General features: G+C 51.2%; 1 protein-coding gene across 2 annotated transcripts in view; it reads right to left on the reverse strand.

Moving 5' to 3' along the window:
• Ccdc88c (coiled-coil domain containing 88C) overlaps positions 1–11,389 on the reverse strand; it is a 119,296-nt gene that overhangs the window by 101,630 nt on the left and 6,277 nt on the right. For both annotated transcript variants that reach the window (XM_021202268.2, XM_029540869.1), the window contains exon 3: positions 10,857–10,965. In XM_021202268.2, coding sequence (XP_021057927.1) covers positions 10,857–10,965 — 109 coding nt within the window. The remainder of the gene's footprint in view (positions 1–10,856; positions 10,966–11,389) is intronic.

The following is an 11,389-nucleotide window of genomic DNA, read 5'->3' on the forward strand; positions in this document are numbered from 1 at the left end:
AAACCAGGCAGTCTTCCACGAGAGGAGGGATGAATTTTCTGGAAAACTACCTCTCTCTCTCTCTCTCTGTCTCTCTCTCTCTCTGTCTCTCTCTCCCTCTCTCTCTCCCCCCTCCCCCCCCCCCCTCGCTCCTCTCAGGAACTTAAAAAGTTTCATTATCCCTCAACTCCCTCTGAATGCGTCAGCCCTGAACATGCGCTCGGCTTTCACACCATATCATAAGGAGACCCGGGACTTAGAAGTCCTAGAGACCTTGGCATTAGATTGTCTCTTCCTCCCACAGTCCCACAAATTCCAACCACTAACCCTGGAGTAGGGAAGGCTGTGAACTGTAAAGGTGGGGCAGGAGAGATGACACGGGCAGGAGTTGGTCCTGCTCACCAGACACCAGCCGGACAGCAGAATCCAGTTAAGTAGCCCTCTGTCTCCGAACCGGCCAAACCCAGAGACTTGAGGCCAGAAGTGACCTCACTGGACAGAAAAGGAAAGGAATTGGAGTCCAGCAGCTGGCTGCCATGGCAACAGGGAAGCCTACACAGCCTGAGCCAGGGGAAAGGGGCAGGCAAATCCAGTTAAACTCCTGCCTACCTTCCTCAAGGTGCTGCTGCCCAAGCCAGAGGAAATCTGAGCCAATGTTCCCTCCCCAGGTAAAACCCAGCCAGTTTAGAAGGAGAAGATCAAAAGTCCTGTCCCGTGGCTTCCCAAGAGACACAGGCAGGGCAGGAGAGGGAGGGAGAAAGCCTCAGTGGGAGCAGCGCTAACTCTCTGGATAACCCACACCTCAGCCAGTCTCCTAGGAAAGTGTGGACATTCTATCATCCCATCAGGTCAGGGGAGCAGGCCAGAATCACCAGAAGCCATCAGCCCTCTGCCACCTCCAGCTGGGGACACCCACGGCCACCACTCAGACCATTTCCATCTGATAAATGCAACTCTTCAAGCTCCATCCATAGAATTCGCGTCACCAATTTTTTTCCTCCCAAAGAGCTAAAGACAACTCAGAGAAAGTGCCAAAGCAGCCTCAGGTCTGGGCCACACCCTCTCCACTTCACTGCCTGCAGCCACTGACCTGAAGCAAGCACAGGTCTGGGCCACACCCTCTCCATTTCACTGCCTGAGGCTACTGACCTGAAGCAAGCACAGGTTTGAAAGGGAGGCTTAAAAAAAAAAAAAAAAGCTTAAGGCCATTCATTAAGCTTAAACCTTAGAAGGCTCAGGGGAGTCAAGTTGGCTACACCAAGTAGAAAATAATCAATTTAATTTTTATCCCCCAGAGCTTGAGGCTCTTAGTACATATGCCATGTGGCATTTCCATCAACAAAGCAAACAGCACATGAAAAGCCTACAGGCCAGAGAGAAAACAAGGGGGGACCTTTAGACTCCAGGGCCCTCAGCAGTACGCCTCGGACAGTTACCTCTGGGCACTCAGGGTCAAAGCCTGCCCTGTACCAGGCCCCAGCCCACCAAGTAGCCAACAACCTAGAAGGGGTAGCAGGTCGGGGGCTTTGTAGGGTTTTGGGGGTCTAGAGTCAGGATCTCTGTGCAGGCCCAGGGCAAGCCATCCCGCCAGTTCCATGAATGAAATGATTTTATCTAAATTATTTACTTCATCAGGCAGCAACTTATTTTGCTCATGTCATTAACACACATGGAAGGCAGTCCTGTTTCCACGTGGGTGCGGTGACAGACCAACAAAAAGGGACTCACAGTGTCTGTTTTTAGAGTTGCATTGCTGGTGTCAGACAAGACTGGGCAGCTTTCCTCAGTAAGAAAGTGTGGAAACCACTCGGCACTCCACATGTACCCAGAAAGCGTAAGACCGAAAGATCAGAGAGAAGGGCCAGCAGGGGAAGAGACCTGCGCACACATGCACGCATGCACATGAGTCAGAGCAGACTGCCCTTCAAAGATCTTTTGGTCCACTCTGTAACAGACAAATAATGCTTGCCTGTCTACCATACCTCTACCAGACCACTGGGCAGGCCAGCCCAGAGATCAGATCCATGGTGTAGCACAACCCCAGCACTAAGCTCTTTTAAACCCTCCCTCTGGCCAGCCACCCTCCTCAGCAGGTACTGCCAATCACCCCTCTTTTCAGATAGGAGGGAACTCAGTGAGAGGAGCTGAGCAGCTCACCCGTGGCTTCCGCAGAGGACTGCAACAACTATTTCCTGCTCTGTATGGATCTGAGTCTCTTGACTCGTATATTCCCCATCTGCGTGCACCCTGTCCCCTCCCTCATGGAACACAAGCACTCCCCCAGCAAAGCCAGCCTGGAGTGGGAGCTGTGCTGTTGCGGTTCACAGACCCCACGCACTCAGGCCACTGTGTTATGCCTCCCAACAGCACATAGGGCAACTGTTTCATTAAACAGATGAAGCCACAGTTGCTAGGAATAGGGTCACATGGGTTCTGAGGGCCCAAGCTGATGCTGTAATGGAAGTCCCCGTCATGGCTGCCCTCCCGTTTGTCCTTCAGTTGCTGGCGTTAGTTTCATAGCCTACCAGTACCTAGAAAGGCTACCACCCGGTGCTCTCCAGTCAGAGACCTGATGACACTCTTCCAGGCCAAGACGAGCAGCTCATGGCAGTGACAGGCGTTGCTCTCTGCAGAAACTCTGCTTTCAGAGCACCCCAACATCCAGAGAGACGCCCAGAGATCTGTCGTCTACTGAAAACTTGATCTCAAGCCACTAGACCCCTGCAGCGTACACACTATCACAGTATCTAATTATTTCCTCAAAACGCCTGCACCCTGACCTACTACCAATAAACTCAGAATCTGGGGTGGGGTGTGGCCTGTGCACTCCCCCTACAATCCTGGCTCCTCTTACGATTACTAGAAACATAGGGCTGAATTATCTGGGAAAGGTTCTGAATGCCTTGGCAAAGTCACAGGGGGGAAAAAAAAAAAACCAACAACTGTCTTTCCAAAGGGAACAGTTGAACTGCAAAAGCTGTTATTAGCCTGGCTGTGCACCAGGCAGTCGGCTTTCAGGGAGCAGGAAAGCTTGTCTGGGCAAGTTCTAGTCAGACCTCATCTGATAAACCAGCTACAATGTCAAGCACGCTGACCTTGGCATTGACAGCCACCCCAGAGAAACAGGAGAACCCCCCTCCTCGCTTTCAAAATTTAAGAACTCCATTTCTTCTGTCTGGTCACAAGAGAAACTGGTTCCTACCTCTTCTGTGCAGGAAACCACCACTGAACAAATCGCTAAACTTTCATTCATGGCAGCACGGAATTGATTCTCATCCAAGCGCTGACCCAGCTGGGCGTGGTGGCGCACGCCTTTAATCCCAGCACTTGGGAGGCAGAGGCAGGCGGATTTCTGAGTTCGAGGCCAGCCTGGTCTACAGAGTGAGTTCCAGGACAGCCAGGGCTACACAGAGAAACCCTGTCTCGAAAAACCAAAAAAAAAAAAAAAAAAAAAAAAAAACAAAAACCAAGCGCTGACCCATGAGCACTGTGGACCAGAGACACAGGGGCCCTTGGCGTTGGAAGGTGTAGTGTGTATGGTCTTAGCTGTAATTTTGTAAGCAGCATGAATTCAGACCTCTTACGGTCTTCCCACCCCATCTGTGCATCCACCACAAATAAAGGGACTCACAAACACAATTCCTCAGAAGACTGAGTCATGGTAGAAAAACCCAGCTTGATATGGTGAAGGAGCGCATTAGAGACTGGACAGAAAGGCAGAGGAAGGGGAGGTGCAGGTCTTTGGGTGGAGAGTGAGTCCTGAGCACAGGGGTAGACAGAACATAGCTCCTCTGCTACAGGGTTGGTGGCATTCTCCACACTGAGAAGCAGAGGGCTGGGGAGCAGGCCATCACACGGGTCTAGGAATATTTTGAAAAAAACCCTGTCAATTCAAAATCTGGACTCCAGGCTAAGAGGAGGAGCCCACAGCAACATCCCAGACTCAAGTGTATGCACACACACATATTTACACCTGGACACAACACTCATATGCACGTAGACACACACACACATACTTCTTCATATTAACACACACATGTGCTCATCCTCACTCAAGCAAGTGAGCTCTAACTCGACATCAGCCTCTAATGCCCCTGGCAGACGCCCAACTCTGCTAATTACCTCAGACCCACCTTTCACCCTTCCCACCAGCAGCAATTAGCCCTGCATCTTGACTTCCTGCTGCTCTGTGGGGGGAGGGAACAAGCCAGCTGTTCCCTCTGCCCAACCCCGGAAATGCTGGTTTCAGAGGTGTCTCAAGCGAACCAGTCCCTACTTCTGGGGCTCCAGGCTGACACAGAAAAAGTAGCGGCCCTTTCAGGATGGGAAACAATGCCCCAATCTGGTCCACTCTGCCCAGCTCCCAGCTTAGCATTCGGCTGCCCCCATGCTGATCTACCCAGAGCAAGCCATGTCCCTCACGGCTCCAGAAGCTTGGCTTTGTTTGAGAAAGAAGTTTCTCTAGGCAGCCAACGGCTAAGAGAAAACATGCTTCCTAGGGCTGAAGTTTCTTCCTTCCTAAGTCTTAGTTTCTTAATCTGTAAAATGGCCCAGTAACTTCTTCCTCTTGAAGATGTGGCTGTAATGAAGAACAGGGCAGCCAAGCCTTGGTCCCTGGACTACACTCCCCCCTGCTGTGCCTCAGCCTTTGGTTCTTCTTTGGGCTCCATCCCCACATTCCTGTTCTAGTCAACAGGCCTTCTGATGTCTGAGGTGGTAACAAAGGTGAGGGAAAAAGGAGGAGGTGAGGGGAGAGAGAATGGGAGCAGGTGAGCTCACATCCTGCCCCCCCAGAGGTTTGGGAATGTGGCAAGTCACCAGGGCCAAGGCCGACCTCTAGCCCTAGCCACCAACAGGGGCCGGCAGGCTAGGGAGAGAAAACCCCATAGCTGGGAATGTAGGAAAGGGATTCCAGTGCCCTGAGTGCTGCGGCCTCCAGCAGTCAGTTCCCTGTGCCCACAGGCTGAGAGGGGACAGGCCCCCTGCAGACCATCGCTTTCTTCAGCCTGGAATCTCAGTGGAGCTGGGTCATGAAGCAAGCCCACAGCTGAGAAAGTTCACAGGCTGGCTCAGTCCCTAGTGACTCTGCTCTCTGCTGACCACTCCTCTCCTTTGGGTTCCCTGTCTTCACACTGGGGAGTTCTGCTTATTCCTCCGGCCCTCTGATCCTGGGCTTACTGCCACCAGGATGGCTAAATTACCTATAAAGCTGGCATGTGACTGTGGAGTCACCCACAGCATCTCCTGACTCCCAGCAGGACTGTTCTGTGAACCCCAGACCACATGCCAGACGCATCCCAAACCCATGTTGGCTTGCTCTCCACACCGGCTCCTCACCACACACAACCACAGACTCCAGAGGTAGCCGCCAATCAGAGGCCCTCACTTCTCCTCAGGCTGGGTGTCTACTATTATTACCAAGTTCCCCAAATCACCCTGTTTTCTGACCTTGGTCAGATGCAGGTCATATGACCAGCTTCCATCTCTGCTCCCTGACAGGGCCAACCCATCATTCATTCTCCACACAGGTGCCAGAGTCTCATTTCAGTTATTTTCCTTTCTAAAATAAAGAAGAAAAAAAGCTACAACCTTTCACTTTCTCTGTGTGTGTGTGTGTGTGCGCGCGCGCATGTGCGCACAACTCAGATGCAGAGAGCTTGACTACCACAAGGTCCTGGCTTTGATCACCTAAAATGCAAAATCCAGTAGGATGAAGTTCATGTTCATTCGTGTGGCGCCCCAAGCTCACCCCTGTCCCAAATCCATAGTTTGCAACCTGCTTCAGATCCATCTTTCAGGTGCCCCCCCCACAGGATACCCCTCCACTGGTATGGCTCCCTTAAAACATAGATGCAAGCTAAGTGCCATCTCCTAGAAAGAGATGTCAGTCAGGGTCTTCATCTTTCCTGGACCTGTATTGGGAGACACTACCATGTCTTGTGACAAGCTGCAATGACAGTTTGACATGACCTCCCTCCCAAAGTATCTCAGATATAGACAACAGCCTTCAGAACCACGCAGCCAAGAAGCAAAGGACGGGTATGATCCCACCCCTCCACCCCCATCCTGCCCCGAGCCACACCCACCTCTGGGCCACCAGGGTTTCCTGTCTTGCATTTCATCATTCTGCATACACCCATGGGGGGACAGGGGACAGGAAGAGGAAAGGAGGGGCCGTGTAGACGGCTGTCCTCTACTCATTCCCCAGATGCTCTGGGCTTTAAGCTAACTGCCAGCATTCACACCGAAAGAATAAACAAAGACTCCACTGACCACAAGGGGCAGAGTCGATCCTTCTGCCTTGTTCGGACCCTATGATCTCTCCCCTCCTCCACCATCCCCAAACTGCCTTCAGTGGGCTCCACATTAGAGAGGGAGTCCGCCCCTGGCGGACAGGCTGGCAGGGACCATCCCAGGCACATGTGTAGCTCAGGTGCAATGTCTGCCTAGCATTTGGGAGGCACCAGAGTGAGGAAGCAAACAAGCATACACCCCAGAGCTTTGGGCTCCAGTGCTCAGCAGTGGCACAGAATGCCACGTCTTTCAAACAGGGCGGCAGCCACAGTCACCACGGCTGCAAAAGGCACAAAACAGCAATTCACCAGAGGAAAAAAAAAAAGGACAGGCCTATAAATAGTGCAGTTGTAGCACTAAGGAGCAAACACCCCCACAAAGTATTCATGCCCTTTGACCCAACCACTCTCTGCCGGGAATTTACCCCGAGGAAATGAGAAAAAAACCGTTGTTTGCTGACCACCTATGTACCATGTATGTTCAGGGTGGTATTGCTCATAATTCAAAACCAGAGATATGGGAAGTGCCAATGGCGGCAGAGCCAGATAAAACATCACCCAGACGCAGATATCCAAACACATGAATGTTTAAACGCAGGGGAAAACACTCAGTCCACCTTCAATGACAAAGAACAAATGGGTGGCACAGAGGCATAGGGAATTCGAAGCCACACAAAGAGCACAATCGCAAGGACCAAAACGTTAACACTGGGGACCTTCAGGCGGGGATGACTGATGAGCTCAATTCCTTTCACATTTCCTAACCTGGAGTAAGGAAACATTTTTGGAGGTCAAAAACATTATCTTTAAATTCCTCAGCTGTAGATGCAAACTAGGCAATCAAGAGGACGAGCTTACACTTCAGTCTTTTAAGTCGGCAGGCAGCGGGGAAGGTAATTTCTCTGCAAAGCCAATGTAATGTGTTATTCATGAAGCAAGCTGTGTGTGTGCCTGGATTTCTCTACCCCTCGACCAGCTAAGGAAACACTGCTTTGCCCTCTCTGAGGCACACAACACAGAGCTGAGGAGATTAGCATGGTGCAGACATCATCGATGCGGAGTATCTATTGTCTTCTACTCTTTTTGTAATTTTTTAAGACCAAGTCTCATTAGCCTAGGCTATCCCTAAACTGTCTATGTAACCAAGGATGGTCCGAGGCTTCCTCTCCCTGACTCCATCTCAAGTGCTGAGATTACAGGTGTGTACTGCCCTGTCGGACTCTGGTCCTACTTTTGATCAAATGTTTCATTCCAGCCAGCAAGATGGCCTTGTGGGTAATGGCACTGGCTGCCAAGATCCCACATGGTCAGAGGAGAGAACTGGCTCTCACAAGCTGTCCTCCGACCCGCAGGCACAGAGGGACACATGACAAAGTATTTCACACTTCAAACTGTCCTCAAGGCACTTCTCATCTGCCGAACCTGACACATGCTTATCTGACACAAGTGCCAAAGGGCTGGCAGGCTTGGGATCTACCGCTCCTAGAGGTTAAAGGTCACATAAAGCAGGACTGGAAATGTAGCTCAGTCAGTCTGATTGACTAGCTAGGTCGATGGCAGCCCTTCCAGAGCACGGAGCTTGGGGACTGCAGAGATAGCACAGTCATTAGGAGCACCAGCTCTTGCAGAGGACCCCAGTTTGATTCCCAGCACCCAAATACCAACTCACAACGCTCTGTGACTTCACTTCCTGGCCTCTGTGGCACCAGGCATGTATATGATGCTTAATCAAACATGCAGGCAAAACAGCCATACATGGAAATAACACTTTTAAAGGTATTTTTTAAAAACAAAACAAAACAAAAACACCCTTTTCCCCACCACTGGGGTAACCCCTTTCCCTCCTGGCCACCTCAGACAAAGGAATGTGCAAGAGGTTTCTTCTTGGCTGGTTTTGAAGGACAGTTTCACTGTGAGGCCTATGCCATCCCCAAACTCTCTGTCCAGCCCAAGCCGGCTGGCCTCAAGCTCTCCACCCCAGCCAGGGTTGCTACCTCTCTAGCACTGAGATCACAAGCGTACGCCACGGTGCCTGGCTGGGAATGGCAAGTGGGTCATTTCACCCCATTCTCTGGGCTACTTTCCAACAGAAAGCTGGGCAGTGGTTCCTTAGGAAAATGCCCATTGAATACCCTCAAAAGTAAGCTATAGTGCTGCATTAGAAGGGAAAAGGGCAGGATGTACAGTTATATGTATGGCATGCCCATAACAGCACAAAACAAAACCCATTCACCCAACCACAGGCAGGAAACACTACATGAGATAGGCAATTGTCCCCGGAGGGCCGAGCACCGCCTGCCTTCATGGCCCTTGTTTTTCAAGCTGTTTATACAGGTCAAGTATTCTTCTAATATTATAAGAACTGAATTTCTGCTCCCCATAAATCAGAAAGAACAGGCAGAACACTGTGCACAGGTGACATGCCAGTTACTAATGCACACACATTGTAGCAGCTCTTTCCAAACTGGCGAGATGTGGGGGACAGTGACTGTCCTCCCTGCAAGCGCTTGTGTACACTGTGCTTAGCTGGGTCAAGACAGCGACCAGCGCCATTCCCACTCAAAGAGCTAAGAGAATGGAAAATGACAAGAACTCCAGGTCCTCTTCCCCCAGTGACTATGCCGCTCCACCCTTTATGTTTCGTTTTGGTTTGGTTTTTTTCTCCCTGTCTGCCCTGGCTGTCCTGGGATTCACTCTGTAGCTGTAGCCCAGGCTGACCTCAAACTCAGAGATCCAACTGCCTCTGCCTCCCAAGTGCTGGAGTTAAAGCCATGCACTACCACCACCTGGCTCCATAGACTGGGTAGAGGCCTTGTCTCTTGAATGCTTAGCACCACCTGTTTCCTCTGGTACAGGGCAGAGTATCTGCCTGTTACAAATGGCACCTGTAGACAGGAGTCTCCTATTAGCCAGTGCAGCCCCCCACTCCCCTCCCCCCCATGCCAGGCTTTTCACCACAGATGCCAAGTTCAGAGTACACCACTACCTCTGACGAGCTGACAAAAAGAGGCACTAGCTGAAATGCCCCAACTCACAGTGTAGCCCCCTTAGCTCAGAGAATGAACCCTCTCCTAGAGCTCTCAAGCATCTCCCTGAACCCCTAGCTCCTTCCTTAGGCACCTGCAACTAACGAGATGGGACTTGTTGCGGTCTCTGGAAGCTATACTCAGATCTCACGGAGCCACAATCACTTGCTGAATACTCATGGGTGTGTACATTTGGGGTCAAAGGTCAACCTTGAGTATTGTTTCTTAGTAGCCATAGACTTAGTTGAGACAGGGTCTCAATCTGGGATCTAAGGCTCACCAATGAGGTTCCTCCATCTCTGCTGCCCGAGTTCTGGGGCTACAAGTGCCCACAGCCATGTCTGGATTTTCTTTTTTTGGTTTTTCGAGACAGGGTTTCTCTGTTTAGCCCTGGCTGTCCTGGAACTCACTCTGTAGACCAGGCTGGCCTTGAACTCAGAAATCCACCTGCCTCTGCCTCTGCCTCCCGAGTGCTGGGATTAAAGGCGTGCGCCACCACGCCCGGCTTGGATTTTCTTAAAACATAGAACGTGGGGATCAAACTCAGGTCTTCATGCTTGCACATCAAGTATTTTACCAAATGCGCTAATCTAGGCCCCATTCTTTCTGTTTTGCATATGATTCGTATGTGGTACGCTTGTATGTGCATGTGTGTTCTCATGTGTGGGAGGTGTGTGCATACAGGTGTGTTTGCGCGTGTGCCATGGCCACACTTTTATGGTGTGTGAACACTTGTACTACTTACCTCCCAATGGGAGGACAGACGGAATCATGACAGAATACCCTTCTCTCTCCCAACCCATTTCAAATCCAGACTGCAGAGAAGGCAAGGGCCCTGCAACACTCATAGCCCTAGGCCAGGCCTGGGCCCAGTGCATACCCAAGTCACAGCCAGTAGTCTCTCAGCTGACTCAAGGCAGCATCTGAGGCAGAGAGGAGCCTCAGATGACGGGGGAACATCAGGCCAGCAGAGACCTCCCCGCATCTGCAAAGGCCCCAGAGCTCACCAACACTCTGAGTGTCAGTAGTGCTGACTCACCAGTACAGCTGCTCAAACACATCGAGCAGTGTAAAGTGGATCCTTCACTCTTTAAACCCAGATTCCTGCTGGTCTAGAAACACAATGGTTCCATTCTCGGCCCCTGTAGCCTTTTTGTGGCTGCCTCTCTCTCTGCTCTTGAGTGGCTTTTGCACAAGAGCCACTAAGCCAGAGGCATGGATCATGCACCTCTTCCAGAGAGTCCCCAAGTAAAACACAGAGAACAGTGAACCAAGGGCCTCCAGCCCTCATGGCATTCAGAATGAACCAATCAACAATGCAAGCCCCTTCCCCGCCCTGAACTGACACACCCCACGGCAAGGCTAATGAAAAGCTCCACTTACTCTGGCTTCTCGTGGCAACCCCTTCAAGGGGCCCCACTGCAGACACATGGAAACTCACTCAAGGGGTCTCTGTACACCCACTTGAGGGACGCCTGGGCATACATGTGGAAACCCTCTTAAAGGCCCCATTGCAGACTTGTAGATACCCCTCCCTGGGCCAGCAAAGCAGCCTCACCTGGTAGTAGGTCTTGATGTTTCTCACCAGGATACTCAGGTTTTGGATGCGCAGGTTGACATCATTGTTGACATGCTTGTTGATACGCTGATTGCTGGGCCTGGGGTCTCTAGATTAAGAAACAGAGTAAAATTCACACCTTAAGGCATTCACTGTACCTCCTCCCCCAGCAGGGGACCAGTGTTCCTCCCTTGGTAACCATGAGGCTGTGACTCTGTAGTTCTCTCAATGCCTAAGTCTGCCCACAGCTGTGCCAGACAAGTCACCTGTCACCTCTGCCGCCTCACTCAGGGCTCTGCCGAAGCACACAGCCCTTTTCAATACTGTTGCTGTTTCCACTGGTGGAAGCACCAGGTGGGACACCCAAATGTCAATACTGTGAAAACTGACATACAGATATATAAAAACCAATAACCTATCCTAAACTGTATCTTACCAGTAAAAAAGACAGGCAAAGGGCGTGGTGGCACACGCCTTTAATCCCAGCACTCGGGAGGCAGAGGCAGGTGGATTTCTGAGTTCGAGGCCAGCCT

The sequence above is a fragment of the Mus pahari genome, chromosome 7 (genome assembly GCF_900095145.1).
Source record: "Mus pahari chromosome 7, PAHARI_EIJ_v1.1, whole genome shotgun sequence".
In the NCBI taxonomy this organism is placed as follows: Eukaryota; Metazoa; Chordata; class Mammalia; order Rodentia; family Muridae; genus Mus; species Mus pahari.